We start from the raw sequence: 24,018 nt of genomic DNA, 5'->3' as shown, positions 1-24,018 counted from the left end.
TAAGGTCTTGGTGGAGAGGACGCACAGAGCGCACCTGCTTCGCCGGTCAGTGTGCAGCGTTGCAACAGGCCGGGTGTCCCTTGCTACTTGTACACGGTCCTACCCTCCGCCACGGGTGGTCGCTCCCTGACCCTGAGATCCCGAAATTGGCACACTAGCTAGTCAGAGCAGGTGTTGGAGGACTCGCACGGAGAGCTTGGCTCAGGAGAGCCTTGCAAGAAGGAGCCGGCGCATTTCAGATGAACGCCTTCAGAGCTGGGAACCACTAAGCCGACGCGCGACAGCTCAAAGGCGTCACCGTCACCTAGGATGCCAAGCAGAGAACAAAACGAAGCGCGGGTCAGCACCGCACAGCCAGGCGCCGGCTGGGAGACTTGATGCAGCGCGCATGCGCGGCACGTGCGCGCGCACCTTCCTCGCCGGGCCGCGCGCCCCGACGCTCGCGAAGGCTCGGCGCGCCGGCGGTCCTCGGCTGCTCTGGGGACCTGAGGGACGCGCGGCCGCCTGCGGGGCCAGCGGTGCAGCCCGGGAGAGCCCGGAGGCCGCCGGTGAGGTAAGTCCCGCTGCCGACGCTTCCTCCGGAGCTGGGAGGGCGAGAGGGGATCAGAGCGTGTGGAGAGCGTTGAAGCGCTTGCCCCAGCTCGGCCGCCCCTCGTCAGGCGGCGCTCGCTGCTCGCGTCGCGGCCGAACAAAAGCCCGAGGCCGGTGCTGCTGAGGCGGGCGCGGAGCGGCGGCTGGTGAGCGGTCGGGCCCGAGCGGGGTCGGGGTGGGCGGCGCGTAGTTCGGGGCCTCAGCCGTGCCGGGTTGGGGATGCCCCGGGAGGGTGGCGGGGCCGCTACGTCCCGCCCGCGCCGGGCAACCTGTGCGAGTGTGGACGCGGCGGGTCCTCGCACCGGCCGCCTGCGGGGAGCGAGGCCGGCCCGAGCCGGTTTCTGTGCTCGGCGACGCGGGGGCGTGGGCGGGAGGACGATGCGCCAGGCTTCCCAGCAGCCCCCGGCCGACCCATGCCACCCAACGCCCAAAAGTTGTCCCCTGCTGCCCATCACTTTGCAAAGTCGGAGGCTCCCTGCTCCGCGCACTCCTCTGCTGCCCCGGGGGTGGGGACTCGGGGTCGGCGGATTAGCCCTGGGATGCCTCGGCTAGGTGATGAACAGTTCGTGGCCTCTGGAATAAAGACGCTGAGATGAGGGTGACGTTAAGGCTGTAAACATCCCATAGGCTTCTTAACATCTTGGGTCTCTTGGAGATAGGGGCTTCCTTCAGGGAAAAGGAGAGCTTTTTCATTTCTCTTTTCTCCTCCCTTTTTCTTATCCTTTCCCTTTCCTTCTGTGGGTAGAAAAAAGAACAAAAGCTCATGCCATTAATTAGGCAGAGGAGACTTAAAGTTGAAAATTACCACGACTCCAGGAGAGGTCCCTGGTTTTCGCCCAATGTAAGTGAAAAATGGGAATTTTTAGTTCCCTTCTGAATGTCTCAGGCTGCCGAACAGACGCACCAGCTCAAAATCTCTCCGTAGAAGTCTTTTCAGTACATCTGGAATGCTGGTTGATGGGAATTGGGTTAGTTTGCAAAGCCAGTGTATGAGAGCAGGGAAACAAAGACCCAGCTGGGCTTAAGGATGTTACCTCCCTCCTCAGCTTTCTTTGGTCCTCGGTGGTGGCATAATAGGCTAGGAGAGGACTAGATTACCCTTGAGTTCTGTATTAAGGAGCGGGTACGCTAGTCGTGCTTGATGGCTCATGCCTGTAATTCCAGCAGTTGGGAACTGAAGCAGGAGAATCACCGAAAGCTCTAGGACTTAGAATAGGCTACATAGTGAACCCCTTTTCTCAAAAAGAAAGGTGGGGAGGTCCTCTAGATGACAATGCTTTCTATTCCATCTTTACTATTAAACAAATCCATGTCCCCTGCCCCCCGGGAAACAGAACACATTTGCTTGAGCTGTATCAAACCACAGACAGCAAAAGGTAAAAGGATTCAGAGTTAAGGAGCCAACGAAAGAAGTGTATTTGGAAGGATAAAACCGAAGATAAACTATAACCCAGTCACAGCTCTTGCCATGCTTGTCTGTACTTAGTAAAACATGTGTAGTGTTGCTCCCTGCCCCCAAATTCTTTGAAACTGTTAGGTAAATAGGTATATTTCTTGATCAAGTCTAATATTCTATTTCATCTTTCCTACCCCTCCCATATAGTAATAATTGCATCTCATATCCTAGAAAGCTAACAAGATTCCATTAATGAAAGAAAAAGGGACTGTGGCCTCCTCATCCCTTTTATTCTTTTTTGAACTTTATTTTCTGTTTTGGGCATTCAGGTTAATTTTTCTTGGGAGTTTCATGCTTGCGGTATTTGAAGTGGAAAGGGTTGGGAGGAATTTAATAGTGAAGTGTGCATCCTTTGTATAGTACAGCATGAAACCTTTATCATCTAAGAAGAGTGGGGGGGGCGTTGCTTACAAAAGATTGTCTGTTACCCTGCTTTACCTCTGGGGTTTAGGAATCCACCCAACTTATGTTTTGTATTAGTTTGCTGCTAAAACTCTGCTATGATTTTGTACGTGAAACTTCCAAGCTTGAGATCAGGTGTGGTGGCGCACACCTCCAACCCCAGCACTTAGAAAGCAGAGGCAGGAGAATCTGTGAGTTCGAACCTAGCCTGGTTTACGTAGCAAATTGCAGGACAGCCAGGACTACATACCAAAACCTGAATATATTGATGCTAGGCTTCTATGGAGTTTATTTTCTCTAGGAGTCAGGTGGTAGGCAACAGTTCTCAGCACGGTATCTTCTTTGACTCAGTAGAGGTTAGGGCAGATACAGTAAGATTCTGAGGAAAGAAAAAGTTTTCAGTGATGGTGTTTTCGTAAGGTGGGGTGTAACAGCTCTTCATTGGCTTGCAAAGAGTTGGCTGCTGTGCAGAAATGGACTTTCTCTCTGCTTTCCAGTTTATCATCCTGGGAACCACTGACTTCAGTGGATCCAGGGAATGCACTGTAAATGAAGCTTTTGAAGACTATAACAGGGTGTGAGCTTAGCACATTCCAGTCTCCCCCTCATTATGTCTCAGAATAATACTTGAGTCAAAGCCTATGAAGCATACAGTCTTGTTAAGGGGAAAACTCTGGGGCTGGTCGTTTCCTCTCAGAAGTTCAGTGTTTTCTGGTGAACAGACTGTAATTGGAAAGGGAAGCTGGTTGGAATTTCACCTTTACTTATTTTATTTACCTTTTGCCACTATCTGTCTATCTTCAGGACTGGGACTACAACTCAGCTGGTAGTACTTGGCTGGCACCTTCAAGACTCTTGAGTCCAGTTTCCAGTACTGGGGGCTGGGGAGAGGAAGCAAGCAGATGTGTCTTTGAAATTTCAGTTTTATTTATAGGTTAATTTTGAAAGATTGCATCTCTTAGTTTCAGAATTTAGTAATTTGTAAATCTGATTGAAATCTAATGCCCACCATTCCTTCTAATTCTGCATCTAGAAGTAACTTTTGGTTTATTTCTTTAAGCAGTACCGCTCAGCACACTAATAGATTGGGTTACTTGTTGTACTTAGTAGATGACAGCAATGTAAAAATTAAAGAGGTGGTGGGCACCTTGTACCACAGTGCCCACCTGTAATACCAGCACTTGAGAGAGAGGCAGGAGGGTTAGGAGTTGGATGATAATCTTGGCTATGTGAGATGCTGTATCATCCCTTGCCCCAGGTAAAATTAGATTGATATAGTTAGAAAGGCCAGAAAAGAATAAGTCTGGGATTAGTAGAAATGTAGGTTCTATGAATTAAGTATGATATATTAACTTTTTGCAATTCCTAAGAGGCAATTTGGTGAGGATGAGTTTTTTGTTTGTTTGTTTGTTTTTTAACCATAAGATATGGAGGGCCGTGGAGGTGGCTTCGTTGATAATGTGTTTACTGTATGTACATGAGAGCCTGAGTTTGGATTCTCCACACCCAGGTAAAAAGCCCTGTGTGGCAATGGTGCTTGTAACCCATTGTTGACCAGAGTGGAAACACGAAGCCCTTGCTTTCAGGTCAGCTAATCTAGCCAATTAATTGATGAGCTCCAAGTTCAGTAAGAGACTCAATTAAAAAAAAAAAAGTAATATAAAGGTGGAAAGCAATTGAGGAAGATATCTATCTGACACATGCAGGCACACATATGAATGTGCGAAAACACTCACACACACATGTGCCACCCCCAATAAGAAATGGAAAATGAGGGGGCTGGAGAGATGGCTCAGTGGTTAAGAGCACTGACTGTTCTTCCAAGGTCCTTAGTTCAATTCCCGGCAACCACATGGTGGCTCACAACCACCTTGAATGAGATTTGGTACCCTCTGCTGGCGTGCAGGCAGAAGACTGTATTCATAATAAATAAATAAAATCTTAAAAAAAAAAAGAAACGGAAAATGAAAGGACAAATACTGAGTGGGCCTTAGGAAAAAGGGAATAGGTTGTAGGAATATTTTTCTAAGAAGACAATGCTTCCCTTCAGACAGACTGACTTAGAGGAACCCATTGCTAATCTTTGTGATGTGTTCTTGAAAAACATGTCTAAAAGATGAGTATCCTACCTTTCCACATTGTAGCCAGTGTATTAAGGATTTACAGCTGACAGATATTTCTGAACTGCCTGTCAAGAAAATTAAGTGTAAACTAAGAATGACAAGAGGGACCCTGTCTGTGGAGAAAGTGATGGGAAGATATTTCTAAACAGTCTTTTGTTGCCGTACTTTCTTGAGAAGACCTGTGGTACACTTTCTCATGGTTGCTCCTGGGATCACCTAGTTTTTTCCAGCTGAGTTCTTTGGACCTGACTCTGTAGACAACCTGGGAAGACAGTCTTCCAACATTTTATTTGCCTTTTTCTTCCTGCCCTTCAGGTCATGTGCTCAGCTAAATTTATATTAAGGACTTTTACTTTTCATCATAAAAACTAACAATAATTGGAAAATAGTAGATTCCCGATGACGTACATTCATAAAACTGGACATGTATAAATTTCAAGTATTTTCTATGTTCTGCTTAGTACAGGAACTCAAAACAAGGCTTCACATGCTAAGAAAGCACTTTACCAAGATGAGTCCCTAGCCCCAGTCTAAATTGGTACCAAGCACTTAGAATTTTCCAGATGTTTTATATTGCTCTATGGAGAGGTGAAAGTGCCTCTTTTCTTATGAACTGTCATAGCATTTATTTTTGCTTGGACCCTGGTACCCAAAACTGCTTACTCCTTCTGTTAGCTCAATAGGCTCCTTATTCTGTTGGAATCCCACAGATTCCTGCCCCCCCAAAAGATAATAATAAAAACAATGCTTCAAACAACTGTAAACCTTTATTTAATGGGTTGCTGTGTTTTGTAAAGCTTAGAGCTTTCCCATGGACTGCCTACCTTGAGAAAAGTGGTACATTCTCGTGATTCTGATTAGAAACAGCTATTTCAGAGGCTATGGAGGTGGCTCAGTCGGTAAAGTGCTTGCCATACGTGTTTGAGGCCTGATGCCTGGTGCATCTGTGTAATCCCAGCTCCAGAGACAGACTGGCTCTCCAAACACCTTAACTGAATCAGAGAGCCCTTGGTGAGAGACCTGGTTGTCTCAGCAAAAACATGTGGATGCTTCAGAGAGAGATACTGGACATTGATCTCTAGCCACCAGGTGCATGTTCGTGTACATGTACACAGGTATAGGTAATTCATCGTTTGAGACTGATGTGGAGTGTGTACAAGTGTGTACAAGGTGCTTTAAAGTACACACAGCATTTTGATTGAGCTAACAGGTAACCTCAATTATTTTAGTGTTAAAAAACCAAGTTTTTTTTGTTTGGTTTTGTGTGTGTGTGTGTGTGTGTGTGTGTGTGTAAATGTAAGAGTACTCATGTAGTGGTGCATGTGTGGCAGTCAGGACAACTTTTTTTTTAAATTTTTTAAAAAATTTTATTTATTTATTATGTATACAACATTATGCTTCCATATATATATGCACATCAGAAGAGGGTACCAGATCTCATAATAGATGGTTGTGAGCCACCATGTAGTTGCTGGGAATTGAACTCAGGACCTCTGGAAGAGCAGTCGGTGTTCTTAACCTCTGAGCCATCCCTCCAGCCCGTCAGGACAACTTTTGATGCCAGTGTTTTCCTTCCATCTTGTTTAAGACAGTCATTTGTTTACTGTTGTATATGCCAGGCTAGCTGCCGCTCAGCCTTTCCGGGATTTTCCTGTATATGCCTCCCATCTTTTCTGTAGGCACTCTGGGATTACAGATATGTGCTATCTTATCTGGCTTTATGTGGGATCTGGAAATTTGAACTCAGATCTTCTTGCTTGCAACACAAGCACTTTACATACTGAACCATTTTCCCAGTCATGATTGTTTAGCTTACCATTGTTATGTTCGTATGTCAGTAAATGCAATTCAGGCCCATCTTTTGGGAGGGAGGGGCAATGTTGAGAATTGATCACAGGATGTTGTGCATGCTGCATATCATGACCACTGTGGTGTGCTCTAAGTTATGCTCATCATTTTTAGTGTCTATATAATATTCCATCATGTGTTTATGCCACATTATTTAGCAGAACCGCTATTGGTAATTTTTTAGGTTATTTTCAGTTTTTTAAAAATTGTTATAAATTAACCTATGCTAATATTTCAGCTGTATACCATATGCACTGGTGTGCTTCTGGAATAAATTATGAACAGGTTTGCCGAATCAAATTATGTGTGCAACTGAGGGCTTTTGGTATAAATAGCCATTAAAATGAATTTTATTTTTATTTTATGTGTATGGGTGTTTTTCCTATATGTATGTATGTGTACCATGTGCCTGCAGTCCCTGTAGAAACCAGAAGAGGGTGTTAAATATCCTGGATTGGAGTTACAAATGGTTTTGAGTCACCTACAGGTGCTGGGAATTGAACCCAGGTCATCTGGAAGAACAGCGTGTACGTTTAACCACTGAGCCATTTCTCCAACCCTATAAGTAGCCATTAAAAACAAAAGTATCAACTAATTCACATCCTTATCCAAAGTATTTCAAGACGTTGAAAATAATCTTTCCCTATAATCCATGCCATACTTTGTCCTGCCATTTTATTTTTGTACATCTGATTGGCAAAAGTGTTATGTTTGTCTTTTTTATTTGTATTTTTTAACATTTTTTAAGTGAAGCTAAACATCACATCCTGTGTTTATTGGCCTTTTGTATTTCTTTTGTTCTTTGGAATGTTTTCTATTACTCTTTTTAAAATTTTTTTTTATTTTATGTGTATGAGTGATTACCTGGATGTATGTCTGTGTGCCATGTGTATATCTGGTGCCTTCAGATGAGGGCATTGGATCCCATGGAACTGGGGTTATAGATAGTTGTGAACTACCATGTGGGTGTTGGGAACCAAACCTGAGTCGCTTTTCAGCCCTATTATTCTTTGTATCCATTTATTATTGTTACTTTTTTATATCTACTTAATAATTTTATGTAATTGTTATATATAAACATGCTTTTTCTTTTAACTCTTCTGTTTTAGCATAGCATTTCTCAAGACCTGACTTACAGGACACTTGTAACGATGGGCAATTCTTAGACAGTGGTCCTTAGTCAATGTGTCTCTTTTCAGAGGAGTTATGTAGCTCAGTGGAAGTGGTAATTTGGAATCATCCCCAGCCCTACTCAGGTTTGTCTATACACCAGGCTGTGTGGTGACCATTTGTTGATCATTTATTCGAGATTCCAGGGCAATATATGTGACCTTAAATTTTTGTGCTATCTAAAATGATGTAACATTGGCAAAACTGGCTGGTGATACTTTTAGAACCATTTATTTTTAGTTCAGTATGTTTGACAGAGGTAGCCTTGTCAACTGCAATTCAGTGCCCAAAACACCGAATGCTTGATGCTATTTTTTTTGTATATATTAACTTATAATTTACTCATAGATTCCCATGTTTGAGAAATGATGTTCATTTTGAGGAAAAAAAATACGAGTTAAGTTGAAGACGGAGTTTCTGTTCTGCTTCTGTTCTCCCAGAGCTGTGCTCACCACCTCAGCTCTGTTTTATGCTGCCATCAAGCAGCTTGTAGCACACTGCCCATAAACCATTTTTGTCTATATGAGTAAAAGCTAAATCTGCCATGCAGCAGCTCTGCAGCTTGGAGATGCAGCCTCTGTGTACCATAGTGGAAATCTGCCATGCTTTATTCAAGCCTGAATGCCACAGCCTCTCTGCATCATGGCCTGTTTGAGACTGAGAGACCAGGAAGCCCATTGTGGCTCCGTTTCTGTACATTCAGAACTCCTTATAAGCTTTTGTCAGGTTTTACATGGACATTCTCACCTCACATTGGGGGCACCATTTGAAGGCGGAGTTTCTGTTCTGCCTATTCCCACAGCTGTTTAGTCCCAAATAAACGCACAGAAGCTTATATTAATTATAAACTGTTTGGCCAATGGCTCAGGCTTCTTATTGGCTAGCTCTCTTAATTATTAACCCATTTCTATTTATCTAAGTATCTCCAGATAGTCTTGGCTTACTGGAGAATGCCCAGGTGTCCTATCTTCCTGGTAGCTGCATGGTATCTCCTTGTCAACTCCTCTCTCCTTCCTCTTCCCAGCATTCTCCTAGTCTGGTAGCCCCACCTATACTTCCTGCCTGGCCACTGGCCAATCAGCATTTATTGGTTCATCAACCAATAAGAAACATATATTCACAGCATACAGAAGGACATCCCCCCCCATCATCAAATGTCAGTGTTTGCAATGTTGAATTAATAAGAGGTTTAATCTCTTCCTGGACCTTTCACAGTAACTCTCTACCAAGTCAGTTAATATAAAAGTGTACTGCTAACAACCAAAACACATATGATAAATTCATAATTCCATAGTCTAGTTTACAACAAATATTACAAGGAAAAAGTATTCAAAATGGATTATTTACATCTTGTGATGGAATTCTCCACCATGCATTAGATACGCAATTTAGAGTATAAAATTAGCCTTTAATTATTATTTTAAAACTATTTTTAGTGTGTATGAATATATCATATGATAAAATAGAAAAACGATTACTTTCTGAATACCCCTGTATTTTTCTGTTAGATCAGTATGATGTCTCATCAAATATTTTAATGTCAAGTCTGCAATATTTTGAGAAGTGATTAACTTTTCCATTTTCAATACTTTTCAGATATTTCAACAAGGAAGAAATCACTCTCCTCCTAAGATGGAATCTGTGATTTGGGAATGTGGATGATCAACTTGATATGTTGGCCAGATGTGCCCTGTGTAATAAAATGAAAAGAAGATACAAGATGATGTCATTTTCCAATATTGTGAAACCAAAAACAAATGCCTTTTGTGAGACCAGGTTAACAAACCTCTGACAGTACAAGAAGTTTCTAACTGTTTGAAGAACCTAACAGATACAGAAGGGTGCTTTCAAGCTGAGACCTGCAGTCATATACTGGTAGATCTGATCATCGAGTCTCATTCAGATCCAGGGAGAATGGCTATGAGTTGGATTGTCTTTTATCTTTGGCTCTTGACTGTGTTTGTGGGGCATATAGGTGGGCACAGTTTATTTTCTTGTGAACCTATTACCTTGAGGATGTGCCAAGATTTGCCTTATAATACTACCTTCATGCCTAATCTTCTGAACCATTATGACCAACAGACAGCAGCTTTAGCAATGGAGGTAAGACCTGAGCTACCATTTGTCATTCCAGAAAATAACCCTGATGACTCACCCAATGTATCTGATATAAATAATAGGAAAATACTGCTGTTTTTAACTATATCTTATACATTTAAAAATTTTATATAGTTTGGCTCATGCTATAATAGATTGAAGAATTTGTGTTTGGAGAAATTCTCTTGAATTTATTTTGAGACATGTTTTTACAAAGAAATTTGTAACTCTGAAACATGTGATCATACTTCTTCAGAGATTACATCATTCTTATTTAAATAATAAATAACTTTTATATAGATAGCCGAGTATAATAATATGATATATAGTTCAATAGCTGTCTTAGGGTTTCTATTTCTGTGTACAGACACCATGACCACAGCAACTCTTATAAAGGGAAACATCTAATTGGAGCTGGCTTATAGTTTCAGAGGTTTAGTCCATTATCGTCATGACGAGATGTCAGACATGTTGCAATTTTCCAAATATTTGATGATGTTGTAGAGATTGAACAAAACATTTTCTGCCCTTTATATGACTATGCAAGGTTTAACTAATAAAGAGATTTGTCATAGATCATCAGACAAGGATATATGAAAGGAGGTATTGTCTGCTGGCGGTAGGTTGGCTTCTGGCATACTAGTTGTAGTAGTTTTGCTGTGTGTTAAAGACTGAATTAGAAATACCCTTATATCTACTATCGTTGTAAAGTCATAACTTCTTTGGAAGCAAGAAACATGTCATAAAGATGCTTGTACTTAGGTTCTGCTTTTGACTCTGTCATGGAGTAGGTGTAAAACTTTGGACAGATTGCCTAACATTCCTTCCTACATCTTGTTTTCTTATTTAAGGCAACAATAATGGAAAAAAAAAACTATATGGGCTTGTTAGGATTAAATGAGAGATTTGTAAGTAGCTGCACAATGCTTGGTCTACAGATTTAATTCTATTTCCGATTCTGTTTCTAAATTGTCTGGAGAGTCACTAGGAAGGTGATGGACTTGGCCCCAGGTGCACTTTTATCATTCCTTACATGTTCATGGGACGTTCAGGACAATGACATGGTAGGCATTCTCTGCCTTCTCTAATATGTCCACATAATCCATATAGTTTGTCAGTGGGGTTGCCTCTTGGAATTTCTGACAGCCTAGGAAGAGTCTGTAAGTGAGAAGTAGTTTTGAAGAGAAGGCTTCAGAGATTTGATGGAACCCTGAGGAAGTTGTCTGCTACATGGTTGTCATAGCAGAACAGAGATGCCACTGACAGAGTCATCAGACACAGTTGGAGAGTGTGAATTTCATACTCATAGCCGTCTCTCAGCTTAGTAACTCTGTGTTTAAAAATAATTTTCTAGCAGCTTAAGACCCTGGCTTGATCCCCATACTAGGAAAAAAATTATTTTTTAAACACAGAATTACTGAGCTAAGAGATGGCTGCTAGAAAAATGTTGCATCAAACCATTTAATGTTTTGAGGAACTCCTGTACTGCTTTCTGCGTGGCTGAACTATTTCAGATTCAAGGTAACACATAAGGATTCCTAATTTCTCTCCTTGCTTATCAGCATTTACCAGCCTCCCTTCTTCCTCTTAAAATTTTTTTTTATAACAGCTATCCTACTCTAACAGATACGATGTCCTTGGTTTTTAGAGCTATATTGGGTTAGGTAGCATTTCTTCACTCAGTACTTGCTGATGGACATTTGGGATTTTTCCTGTCTTTTTTTTTTTTTTTTTTTTTTGGTTTTTTGAGACAGGGTTTCTCTGTGTAGCTTTGGAGCCTATCCTGGCACTTGCTCTGGAGACCAGGCTGGCCTCCAACTCACAGAGATCCGCCTGCCTCTGCCTCCCAGGTGCTGGGATTAAAGGCATGCGCCACCAACGCCGGGCTTTTCCTGTCTTTTGTTCTTATAAAAAGTGCCACACATGTCTTTTCATACTTTTACTAATATATTTTTGAAATGAAATTCAAATGTTCAAATCATGGAAAATGCTTTCATTGGTACTTTTAAACTCTCAATAGAAGTTGTACTATATTTTTGTTCCCCCTAGCAATGCATGAGAGAACCTGTTTCTCAGAATTAGCAGTAGAATCTGCTGTTTGTCTCTGTAGTAGACTGTCATTGACAGAATACCTGCAGAAATAACATAAGGGTTATTTTGGCTCACAGTTCAGGGACTTTGACTTCATTTTGGGGGAAGGCATAGCAGAGTGGCTCAGTTCATAGCAGGTGTTTGTGGCCCTGCTACTCACATTGCAGTGGGCCCAAAAGCAGAGAGCATGCCAAAGCCAGCAGCTGAATTTAACCCTGGAATGCACTTCCAGTGGATCTGTGTCCTCCAGGTAGGCTTCACCTCCTACAGGTTCTACAGCCTTCTAAAAGAACCACTCCTGCTGGGACCAAGTGTACAAAACAGGAGCCTCTGGGGACTTTCAGATTCAAGCCATAGTTGTATTAAACCAGTGTGGTAGCTGGAAAATAGCATCTCATTGATCTTTAGCACCTACTTTACAGAGACAGAAATTGCATCATATATGAAGGCAGTAAAATGAAGATTAATTACACTGTAATGAAGAGGTAAGAGTAAGGAATTTGGAGGTACAGTAATTCAAGCCCAAGTTTTGCTACTTATAAACAGTGAGGCTGGGACAGAGTGTCTTACTGTACCATCATTAGAATGCAATTGGTTAAAAAGATCAAACAAAATATGAAAACTACTTTTCTATAATATGGTGCCAGTCCTTGCCCAGAGGATCCCATTTGAAGCATAATAGACATTTGTAAATGGCTTCTACTCTAGACTAGTCTCAATGGTTTGCAGGTTTTCCTCACAGTTTCACAGAACTTCCTACATTCCTTGACCTGATGGAGTCATTGCAAATGGAAGGCTCTGCCAATATCTGGGTGATACCTTGCTTTATTCTCAAGGCCTGGCTTGGGTCTAATTTCCTTGTGGAATCTAGGATGACGAAAGTTAGCGCCTCTTACCGCCATACTTAGCAGTATGCTCTGTTTACCCCTGTTCAGTGTGTATGCTTTTTTTTTTTTTTTTTTTTTACAATGTTTGGGTGTTTTGCCTCCTTACTCCACTCATTTGGAAGCTTGTCCTTAACCACCTTTGTATGCCTAGTATTTAACATAGAGCCCATATACAGTAATTAATAAATGTTTGAATTAAACTGCAAATTCTTTAGCAATGTCGGTAATCATAATTATGTTTTGCTGCTCTACCTAAACTCTTACTATCCTGGGATTGAAAATATTTTGGTGGGATAATGAGGCTGATCACACTTCCAAAGCTACCACCTGCCTATGGACACTAGTGTAATACTTCCTTGTCTTTTTTGTTGTTCAAAGTGATTTGAAGCTTTTCACATTATGTGTTTGTATTTTATAAATAATGTAGTTAGCAAAAGAATGAAGCAATGTAACTTTCTTTTCTCTAGGATCTTGTGTTGTTTCTGCTTAAGTCCACCTTTGCTTGTTCAAATTCTGTTGTTCTTGATCTATTGTTAAGTTAAAAAAAAAAAAAGTACAGGAGGGTGTGTGGCTTAACCAAAACATGTGTGATGCTGTGCAGGCTAGTTTTATGTCAGCTGACCCAAGCTAGTCACCTGAGAAGAGGGGACCTCGACTGAGAAAATGCCTCCATCAGATCAAGCTGTAGGCAAGCCTGTGGAGCATTTTCTTAATTAGTGATTGATGGGAGAGGGCCCAGCCATGAGGAACAAGCCAGTAAACAGTACCCACACCTTCATGGCTTCTGCATCTACTCCTGCCTCCAGGCTTCTGCCTTCCTTGGGTTCCTGTCCTGACCTCCATCAATGATGAACAATGAAATGAAAGTGTAAGCTTAATAAACCCTTTCCTCCCCAAGTTGCTTTGGTCATGGTGTTTCATTACAGCAGTAGTAATCCTAACTAGAGCAGAGACTAATATAAGAATCTTCTAAATTAAAAAACAAAAGAAATGCTTTTTCTTCCAGTCTCTTTGGCCTTGGGTGGATAAGGCACCTAAAATTTTCTTGTAGATTCAGACATGGCAGCATTCAGTTTATCTTGAAGATGTCAATTAGTCATAAATGTTCTGGTTTCAAAAACAAAAACAACAAAAGCCATTCTACATACAGATAGTGGAGAATTATTTGCAGTTATTTCTGATTTTAGGAACAAAAATAACAGCTTCTGAAATTTTGAATGTACCCTAGTGTAACAGTACTGATCCACTTTTATGGATAGGCCTTTTAGAAAATAAAATTTCTTTAGAGTTCATGGGTTTTTGTTTTTGTTTGTTTATTTTCCAAGCCAGGGGTTCTCTGTGTAGCCTTGGCTGTCCTGGAACTCTGTAGAGCAGACTGGCCTCCAACTCAGAGATCTGCCTGCCTCTGCCTCAGGAGTGATAGGATTAAAGGTATGGGCCACCACTACCCAGCCAAGTTCCTGTTTTTAAAATTTATACATTCATTGTCCACCATATTTACTTTCCTTATTATCTTTTGTTTAGGCTAATGTTTATAATGAGCTTTTTTTTTTCCTCTAAAGAAACAACAATGTATTGAAATGACCTATTTTATTATATATCTCTAGCCCTGACAGGTGTGGCTTTAGAAACTAGTTTTGTGACTAGAATAAACCAATTAAGAAACTTCTAAGTTAAGTTGGGTGGTGGTGGCGCATGCCTTTAGTCCCAGCACTCAGGAGGCAGAGGCAGGCGGATCTCTGTGAGTTCGAGACCAGCCTAGTCTACAAGAGCGAGTTATAAGACAGCCTCCAAAGCCACAGAGAAACCCTGTCTCGAAAAAACAAAACAAAAAAAGAAACTTCTAAATTAAAATTTCTGGTTTTAGGAATAAAAAATAACAGGTTTTAGAAATTTTGAATTGGTTTTCTTATGATAAATTACATTTTAAAAATCCCTTGTAATTCTTGCTTTAAATCAGATTATTAAATGGAGTAGAATTTGACTTGTAAAGTATTATTTTTTAAGTATGTCATAATCCAGAACTCTCCATGGTAGTGGAAATATTAAAAGTTTACTCACTAAAGAGTCAACCCTATGCACTGTTTTAGGAAGTCCACTTTGCCTTATGAAAGTGGATAGATTCCTGTGATAATGGTGACCCTGTTAGCTGTGTAGACTATCATGGTTCCTTTTTTTTTTTTTTTTTTTTTTTTTTTTTTAAGGTTTGAAAAGAGTTGTTACTGAATTAAATGTGTTTTTTAGAAATCTAGAGATTTTTTGGTTTGGTTTATTTTTTTCAAGACAAAAAAAATAATTCTTAAAAGTGTTGGACCGTGTATCATCAGAAACTATTGTCCAGAAAGGGAGATTGGGTTTTGGGCTTTGTTTGCTTTGTTTTTTTTTTTTTTTTTTTTTAGAATCTTTTATAGTTCTACTTACATAAAATTGTTTTTATAGGTTGTTTGGAATAACTTCTTATTCCAATTAGATCTAAAGTAGCTATGAATAGCAGTTTTGAATTCTCAAGGCTGTTCCACATTGGTTCACATTTAGTGAATTTAATCATGCTATTCCCAAACCCAGTATGGCACAGTTTCTATGGTTACCAGGCTCTTTGTACAGTGACAAAGATTGGAATTCTGATTCTCCTGAGTCAGATTTTGGCCTTTGACACTGTCCCCTTTTCACACCCTTGCTAAGCTTGGACTGTTGCTATGCTTGAAGGCTTGTCAGTTAGCAAGTTGCTATGGTAACGGATGGAAATTTGAGAGAAGAAAGAATGGGAGCACAAAGGCTTGGCTGATTTGAATTTAAACAAAGAATGCAAGGTTCCATGTGGTGCGCCTTTGTTGTAGAAATCAGAAATCTAGTTTTAGAAAGTTACTTTCCAGTTTGTAAACTTCCTATACTCTAGTCTTGATTTAGGGAATGAAAACATCACAGCCTAGAGAAACACTCAAGAGTCATTTAGAATTCAGTCAGCCTAGTTCCTTCTTTATTTTATAGATTATGAGTGCTGTTCCCCATGTTATATATGTGTTCTCAACCAGTGTCTAGGCCAAGTCATTTAATTTTTATTTTGCTGAGGTTGAAAATGTTAAGGTTATGATCAAGATATTTGCTTATTTTAAAAATGTTAATACTTTGTTTATATAACAGCTTTATTGAGTTGTACCACGTATAACAAACTACACTTATTTAAAGTGTTTCCTTTGATGAGTTTTAATAATTCCCATGACATTATCATCAGTACCAAGTGTAGAACATTTCTGTCACATCAGAAGCCTTACAGCCCTTTGTGGTCCACCCCTGTGCTTTTACTTTCAGCCGTGGCAGATGTACTCTCTGTCCTTATGGACTAGTGTGCATTCTAATGTTTATAGACATGGGCTCATACAGCATCTACTTTTTTAGATTTTATTTTTATTTTTAGTTATGTGTATGTGTGTATCTAATTGTGGGTTTGTGTGCATGAGTACAATGTCCATGGGAGCAAGAAATGATCATCAGATCCCTTGGTGCTGGATTTAAAGGCAGTTGTGAGCCGTCTGATGTGGGTGATAGAAACTGAACTCTCTATCCTCTGCAATAGTAAGTAGATTATGCTCTTACCTGCTGAGCCATTGCTCCAGGCACACAGTATCTACTTTTTATATCTGGTTTCTTTCACTTAGCATCACAGTTTTGATGTTACCTACTTTGTTTGGCATTTTAAAAATATTCCAGTTGACTTCTCCATTTGACAATTGAGAACAGAGAACCAAATCAGCCTGCTATACTTGAAAATATTCCCTATCTTATTTATACATATTATTTATTAGTTATGTTCTGTATGTGAGGGGAAAACTAAAACATAGAGGTTAAGTAAAACAAATTGGTTAAGTACAAGGGATCTGGGTAAAAATGTTAAGGTTTGACTGAACTTGTTTGAATTCATATTAATAGTTGTATGATCTTTGATGACTTTAGACAAGTTAGCATTATTTGTTTACTGGGTGGAATTGTGCAATTGAAATTAAATAAGGTATGTGAGGCACTTTGAACAATTCGTGTCATACTGTGCTAATGTCAGCTAAACTCTAGCTCGAGGTATTTGTAATTCAGTGAAAATACACAAAATATTAAAATAAATTTTACAACTTAAGTACTCACAGTTGGAGGGTTTGATAACATATACAAAGATACTCCACCATATGATTATTTTACATTTTGCTTATTACCACCATACATGTGCATGTTTGTCATGTGTGAACATATATCAGCATGTGAATATAATTCCTTACCTTTTTTTTTTTTTTTTTTAAGACAGCATCATACCATGTAGTCCTGGCTGACCTGGACCTTGCTGTATAGACCAGTCTAGAGATCTGCATGCCTCTGCCTCCCAAGTGCTGTTAACTTTACCTTTAGTTTTTTAATAATTATAGGCTCTTAGGAAGTTGCCAAAACAGTACACAGAGATTACATATATCCATTTTTCCACTTTCTGCCCTAATCTTACTGTTTTATAAAATTAGGATACCTAGGTAACATTGAAAGATGTATTCATTTTTCCAGGTCTTTGCTGTTACAAATTAAAACTCATGTAAACATTTGTGACAAGTTTTTGTGTTGACATATCCTTTCATTTCTCTGGGTTTGGGTTTTAAGAAACCGTAGTGGTTGTAAACCCATTTTATATTCCTACTGTAGGATATAGTGCATCTGTTTTTCCTCTATGTTCTTGCCATTACTTGGTATTACCACTGTTTTTGTCTCTAGCAGTGCAGGTATATATGCAGTACTATTTCATGTGCATTTTACTTGTTGAAATAACTGTTTAAGCTTTATGCTTTCTTTCTGATTATATTTTTCCACTTTGTTAGAAAAAGAGTTTAAATTAGCAATACAGTAACAGGTTTCCTTGTTTTTGCTGAACTTCCTCTTCTGCTCCCTCCCCTTGTCCTTCTACCCCCCCACCCAGTATTCACCTTTCCACTTTAATGGCTCATGTATTCTATTACTTTTACTTATTATTATTAATGTGTGCATGGAGGGGTGTGCCACACAGCATGATTGTGAAGACCAAAGAACTATGTTTAGGAGTCAGTTCTTCTTTATGTGTTCAGCATGTGCCTTTACTTGCTCAACTGTCTTGCTAGCCCCTGAGTTATTTATGTATTCTGAATACAAATCCCTTCTAACTATAATCCTAGCACCTGGGAGGCTGAGGCAGGATTATGTTCTGGCCAGCTTGGGCTATATGGTAAGATACTATCTTAAAATACGTAGTGAAAGGATTCAGGCCTGCCCCTGTTACCTGGCAGAATACACTCAGGCAGTACTCTGGTCAGCCCAGGGTTCCTTGAGTACTAGTCTGAACACAGGTATAAAGAAGCCCTTTAAAAGAGACTTCCACCCACTTTTGCTTTCTTACTCTGTGTTATTGTCCTTTCTGCTCTTCCTCTCTTGCTCCTCTCGTCCCTCTTTCACTCTTTCCCTTCATCTCTCCCTCTCTTTAACTTAAAAGAACATTTTGGTGCTGTGAAACCCAGGAAGCTCTCCCCGTAATCTCTCCTATTGCCTGCTGGCAGCCGCCAGAGACTCGGGGATCCTGCGCTTGAACCGACAACCCACTTTTCATCTACCCGTTCGCTGCGACCTGGTAAGACACCCTTTCTCCTGGTCAGTACATTTCCCACGGATGAGGTCTATTACCGCATTTGCTGAGCGGTAATCGTTTCGTTTCTCCAAGCCTTTGGCGGCTGCTTCTTGCTGGCTTTCGGATTTCTGTGTCCTGTCAACTGTTGAATCCTGTTTTGGGCCTTGCCCTCAGCCATGCTCTCTTGACTGATGAGTTCTGAGATCGTACTGAGCCATCCTTGGCCTCATCCATGGGAAATACACATCAAATTGGCAGCTTACATTCCAGTTACTGCCAGCGGACAGGTAAATGAGAGGAGTTACTGTATTTCTAAGCTATCTTCTACCTCTCTGCTAAACAATCTCTTTCCTTAAACCTGTTTTCCTCCTCTTTCCTTCCTGGCATACTAAAACTCCCCTGCCTGCCTCAGGGCGGGAACCTTCTTCCACCTAGGAATGTCTTGTTTCTTCTTAAGGATGCCAGTGGCTCACAGTGGCCTGGCCTGAAGCAACTTCTGCTTGGGATGCTCTGAGAGTTTTTTATTTTTTCATTTTTTACCCACGAATGAGGTTTTCGAGTTTTGTACTGCTGGTGCGTTCGTTTCTCAGACCCATGACGGGTCTCTTGGGTTTTGTACCCTAGCACTGTCCATAGACTGGTGCATTCGTTTCTCAGACCTACAGTGGTCTTTTTTGTATGTTGTGTCACTTGAACTCTGGTGTCCTGTTGGTTTCATACATCTTTCTGCCTTTTAAGTTCTTCATGGAAACTGTTGTAGTTGGAAGTGATTGTTGATTGTTATATATTAGTTATATATGCTTTACAGTTAGTTTCTTTGGCATTGATTTAACTGACTCTTAGTTTTCTGATTATACCATATTTAGAAATAATTGTTCTTACTCAGTAGATAAGCCAATGGTGAGAGTATAACTAGTTCACAATCAGCTGTAGCTCAGTTTATTTTACAAACAACTGAAAAATATTTATTAGTCAAAAATCCAGGTATACTTTTGGGGATATTTAATCTATTCCTCTGGTTACAGTAGGTATCTTAGCCTAGTTTTATGTTTGGGACCACAAATTTTCTTTTTTATTAACTTAGTATCAAATTATAGCATTAGCTGTATTTACAACATTTGATTTCAGTTTAAAGAATTGTGTAGATGCTTGGGTTTTTTTTTTTTTAATGTTTAGAAAAAAAAAAGAATTGATCAGCAAAAGGTGAGAGACCTTTTCTCAACTGAACACTTCTTTACTGTGTGCAACTATGGAGAGGTCTTTTCCATTTCCATCCTTTACAGTGTAACTACCTGTCTTCTCCCTTCTACCCTTCCCAGGACCCCTTGCTACTGCTAATTTGCTCTTTTTGATAGGTGTTAATTGAAGAAAATGTAGAAATTGAAATACATCAAAGGAAATTCAAACCCTTGTAGCCCCACTGCCAAATAGTAAAAGTGTAATCATTGGGTGAGCTTTAGTGCATATCTTGTATAGTTTTGGTTTTTTTTTTTCTATATTAAATGGATTGTTTTATTAGTAATTCCCAGCCTGCTTCTTCATTAATAGTACCTGTAATGCTTAAATATGTACAAGGATTTATCAATTTTATCATAGTCCTTGGATTTAACCAAATTAGACTCTTGAGAAGTAGCTTGGGGAACATTTTATTTAAAAAAAATCTTAGAAATATTAATAGCCTTGAAATTTTTTTAAAGATTAATAAAAAAAGAAACTCAGGTTATTAACAAACACTTGAACTATCTAAAGCTCTTTATCTAATTATTCAATTTTAACTTTTTCCTAGCCATTCCACCCTATGGTGAACCTGGACTGTTCTCGGGATTTTCGGCCATTTCTTTGTGCACTCTATGCCCCTATTTGTATGGAATATGGGCGTGTCACACTTCCCTGTCGTAGGCTGTGTCAGCGTGCCTATAGCGAGTGTTCAAAGCTCATGGAGATGTTTGGTGTTCCTTGGCCTGAAGATATGGAATGCAGTAGGTATGGGTCATTTTTTATGCTGATATATGCCTTCTCTTTCATCTATTTTAAAGAGCAGGATTTATTTTTTTTTTTGTTTATTTTTCTGAGGCAGGGTTTCTCTGTGACTTTGGAGGCTGTCCTGGAAGTAGCTAGCTCTTGTAGACCAGGCTGGTCTTGAACTCACAGAGATTCACCTGCCTCTGCCTCCTGAGTGCTGGGATAAAAGGCATGCGCCACCACTGCCCGGCAAGCAGGATTTTTTCTAATGTATAGATGTGTATATTAATGTTGAGCACTGTTTCATTGGCTTATTTTTTGTAGGAATTGGGAAGAAATAAATGAAAATGATATGAAGAAGATATTTCTATGAAGAAATTTAAAAGAATTAAGAATCATATAAACAGGACATTTGGTTGATTTTTTTCTTTTCTGCATTTAAAACACTTTTCTTTCTAGAAGTAATGCCATTCTAATGAAAAATTAGAAACTGGGCAGTGGTGGTTCATGCCTTTAATCCCAGCTTTTGGGAGACAGAGGCAGGTGGATCTCTGTGAGTTCAAGTCCAGCCTGGTCTACAGACTGAGTTCTAGGACAGCCAGGACTACAGAGAGAAACCCTGCCTCAAAAAAAAAAAAAATAGATAAGAAAATAATTACTCGTGACTATCATTTTAGCAGCTTAAATGCCTTTGATATAGGATGTGCTGATATCTAAGGTTGATGGGTCAATTTTGTTTTCTTTTTCCCCATCACATATTAGCACCCAGTTGAGAAAATGTTGGTGCTTTTCAAATCTCATGTAACACATAGACTGTGAGCTGTTACAGAAGACTTAAAGATTTGTTTAGCAGACATTCCTGTAGTTTTGTAGTAGTCAGAACTATTAATAGTAATAATATAGTGTGTTATATAACATACTTTCCTATTTTCTGAAATATTTCAAAGATAAAGAATAATAAGGGAATACTTATGTACTCATAATGATCTGCCTTTTTCCTATCTTCAATGTTTTGTAATGTTAGTCTTCAGATCTTCTTTTAAGAAATAAAATACTGTAGATGCAAACTGAACTTGGTGGCATAAGCTTGTAATTCCAGCATTTGGGAAGCTGAGGCAGGAGGATTGAGTTTTAGGCCAGTCTAGGCTACAAAATGAGACTCTGGAGTGAGGTAGGGTGGGGTAGGGGGGCTCTATAGTACAGTTGCATGTTTTGTTAGTCCTTGTCTTGCTTGCATTTCCTTCTTTTCTCCCCAAGGTTTGGTAAATATGGTAAATTAACTATTAATTATGTCCATGTTTGGTTTATGCAATCTACGAGGGCTTTGTCTTCATAACTAATACTACCACAGTGAGGAATAAGTTTCAACACATGAGATATGTTGGACATGTGTAATGAACATCCTTAGTTTCTTCCCCAGCCTCTTTATTTTTTTTCACCATTTAGTATAAACTTTGCTACCTGTCACTTGAAATAATACTTTTCTTGATAATTTCACTTTATTCTTTCTTTTGTACTTGTTCAGACCCATGAATTTATGCTTTGTATTTAATTGTTAAACCATAGCTATTCTTTCTGTTATTTGTAGCTACTTGTCCTGGTAAAGAAAATTTCTCTTGTTCCCATCAGCACCTTTGCTGATAGAATTTTAGATCCATAAGAACAGGGACTTTGTTTTATTCACTGTTTGTCTTCAACATCTAGAAAAATCTAGCACACTGAAGACAATATTTGTTGAACTTATGCCTGTTAAATAAATAAATTCATGTAACTGAGCCTAAGTAATCTAAGAGGTAGCAGAAAGTAACTCAAGCTGAGCAAAAATACATAGAGATCAGTTGGAACATGGTTAATACATTTTAAAAATTAATTAAAAATAGAGGAAGTTAGAAGACAGCAACGGAGTTCATAATAATTGGGTATAGCAATTGACTTCTTGAAAGCTAAACAAAGATAACTTTCAGAGAACTAAGAAAACAAAAGAAATTGTAGACATGTTGAAATTGAGATATTTGAGACAAATTTAAGAGTCAAGATCACCTTTATTTCCCTCATCCTCAGCCTGCCCACCTTTCCTTGTGTGTTTAGAACATCGTATCTGAGCTGTGTCAGACCAGGCAGTCTTGTTTCCTTCTTGGATTCTCTTCCTGTGTGTCCCTTGTGTTAAGGGTCTTCACAGAGTTCAGTTCTTGCTTTCTTTGATACTTTCTCTGGAGTCTCACAAAGCAAATCTCAGCAACATAGGAAAATTGAAATCATTCTTATATTCTGTCTGATTACAATGGATTAAAGCTAGAAATCAGCACTTAGAGAGTCTACAAAATATGCAGACTCATGCATATTAAACAGCAACACATTATAGACTGATGAATGGGTCACTAAAGAAATGAATGAATTTTTTTATTTGTTTTTTTGAGACATGGTTTCTCTGTGTAGCCCTGGCTGTCCTGGAGCATGCTTTGTAGATCAGGCTGGTCTTGAGTTTACAGAGATACACCTGCTTCTGCCTCCCAAGTGCTGGAATTAAAGGTGTGTCACCGCCCAGCAAGAAGGAAACTTTTGTAATGCCTGGAGTCAAATGAAAATGAAAACACAACACACCCAAATCTATGGGATACAATGAAAGCAGTCCTAAGAGAGATATTTATAGCTCTCTGAAATATGGTTTGTGGTGATAGGTATATAGAATTTTCTTCTTTAGTTTTTCGAGACAGGGTTTCGCTGTGTTTTGGAGCCTGTCCTGGCACTTGCTCTTGCAGACCAAGCTAGTCTCAAACTCCTGCCTCCGGAGTGCTGGGATTAAAGGCATGGGCCACCACTGCCCAGCTAGAATTTTCTTTTTAAAATGTCCTTAATTTTATGCACATCTGTGTTTGGAAGTAACTGAGTTATAGGGTACAGTGGGCTGGAGAGAAGTTGTCAGGATGGTGGGAAAAGTTAAGTGACATTAAAGACCTTAGATGCCCTTTGGTTACCGGGTAACAAAAGCAGAGACTGGGCTAGGGGAGGCTAGAGTGCTTGCTCAGCATTCATAAAAGCCTTAGGTTCTAATCCCGGTGTTGCCTCCCCTGAAGCTAAAGAGTGCACATGAGATCTAAAACTTATCAGTGAGGTTGTTTATTACTAATCTAGCTCACAGTACCTTGGACCATGCATTTAAGGAAGATTTTTAAATCTTAAGTTTGAACTTTTATCTGCTGGTCTTTTGACACAATATAATTGCACATACACATACACACATATTTCACATTTGGAAACCATAAAGACTATACTAAATAAATAGTCCACATATATGTTGTGGGTTTTTTTTGTTGTTTTTTTGTTTTTGTTTTTTTGTTTTTGTTTTTGGTTTTTTGGTTTTTTTTTTTTTTTTTTTTTTTTTTTGATGGCTGGTTTGACTGTTTTAATGGAGTGCTGATTTTGAAGGTAAAACAAATTTAATTTTAAGACTGTCATTTAAAATCTGCTTGAAGCCTCCCCAGAACATGCCATTTTCTTTCATTTCAACGTTTTTTGAAGACTTTTTTAAAGATACAATTTATTTTTATTTTATGTTCATGGGTGTTTTGCATTCATGTATGTCTGTGTGATGGTATTAGAAGCCCTGGAACTGGAGTTATAGACAGTTGTGAGCTGCCATGTGGGTGCTGGAAATTGAACCCATGTCCTCTGGAAATGCAGCCAGGGTTCTTAACCAGTGATCCATCTCTCCAGCCTCATTTTCTTTATTTTTATTTATCCCAAGTGATGGGAATAGATGAGATTACA

The 24,018-nt window shown here is 39.5% G+C and overlaps 1 protein-coding gene across 2 annotated transcripts in view; it reads left to right on the top strand.

The window, feature by feature from the left end:
• The first annotated feature begins 417 nt into the window (after positions 1–417).
• Fzd3 (frizzled class receptor 3) overlaps positions 418–24,018 on the top strand; it is a 55,526-nt gene continuing 31,925 nt past the window's right edge. Inside the window, exons 1-3 of one of the 2 annotated variants that reach the window (XM_027390319.1) lie at positions 418–553; positions 9,187–9,693; positions 20,075–20,271. In XM_027390319.1, coding sequence (XP_027246120.1) covers positions 9,505–9,693; positions 20,075–20,271 — 386 coding nt within the window. In that variant the 5' untranslated portion in view covers positions 418–553; positions 9,187–9,504. Of the gene's footprint in view, positions 554–9,186; positions 9,694–20,074; positions 20,272–24,018 lie in introns of those variants that run through there. The other variant, XM_035452438.1, reaches the window with a different exon arrangement.

The sequence above is a fragment of the Cricetulus griseus genome (genome assembly GCF_003668045.3).
Source record: "Cricetulus griseus strain 17A/GY chromosome 1 unlocalized genomic scaffold, alternate assembly CriGri-PICRH-1.0 chr1_1, whole genome shotgun sequence".
Lineage (NCBI taxonomy): Eukaryota > Metazoa > Chordata > Mammalia > Rodentia > Cricetidae > Cricetulus > Cricetulus griseus.
The sequence above is the reverse complement of the archived record's forward strand: the minus strand, read 5'-3'. Positions and strand labels throughout refer to the sequence as shown.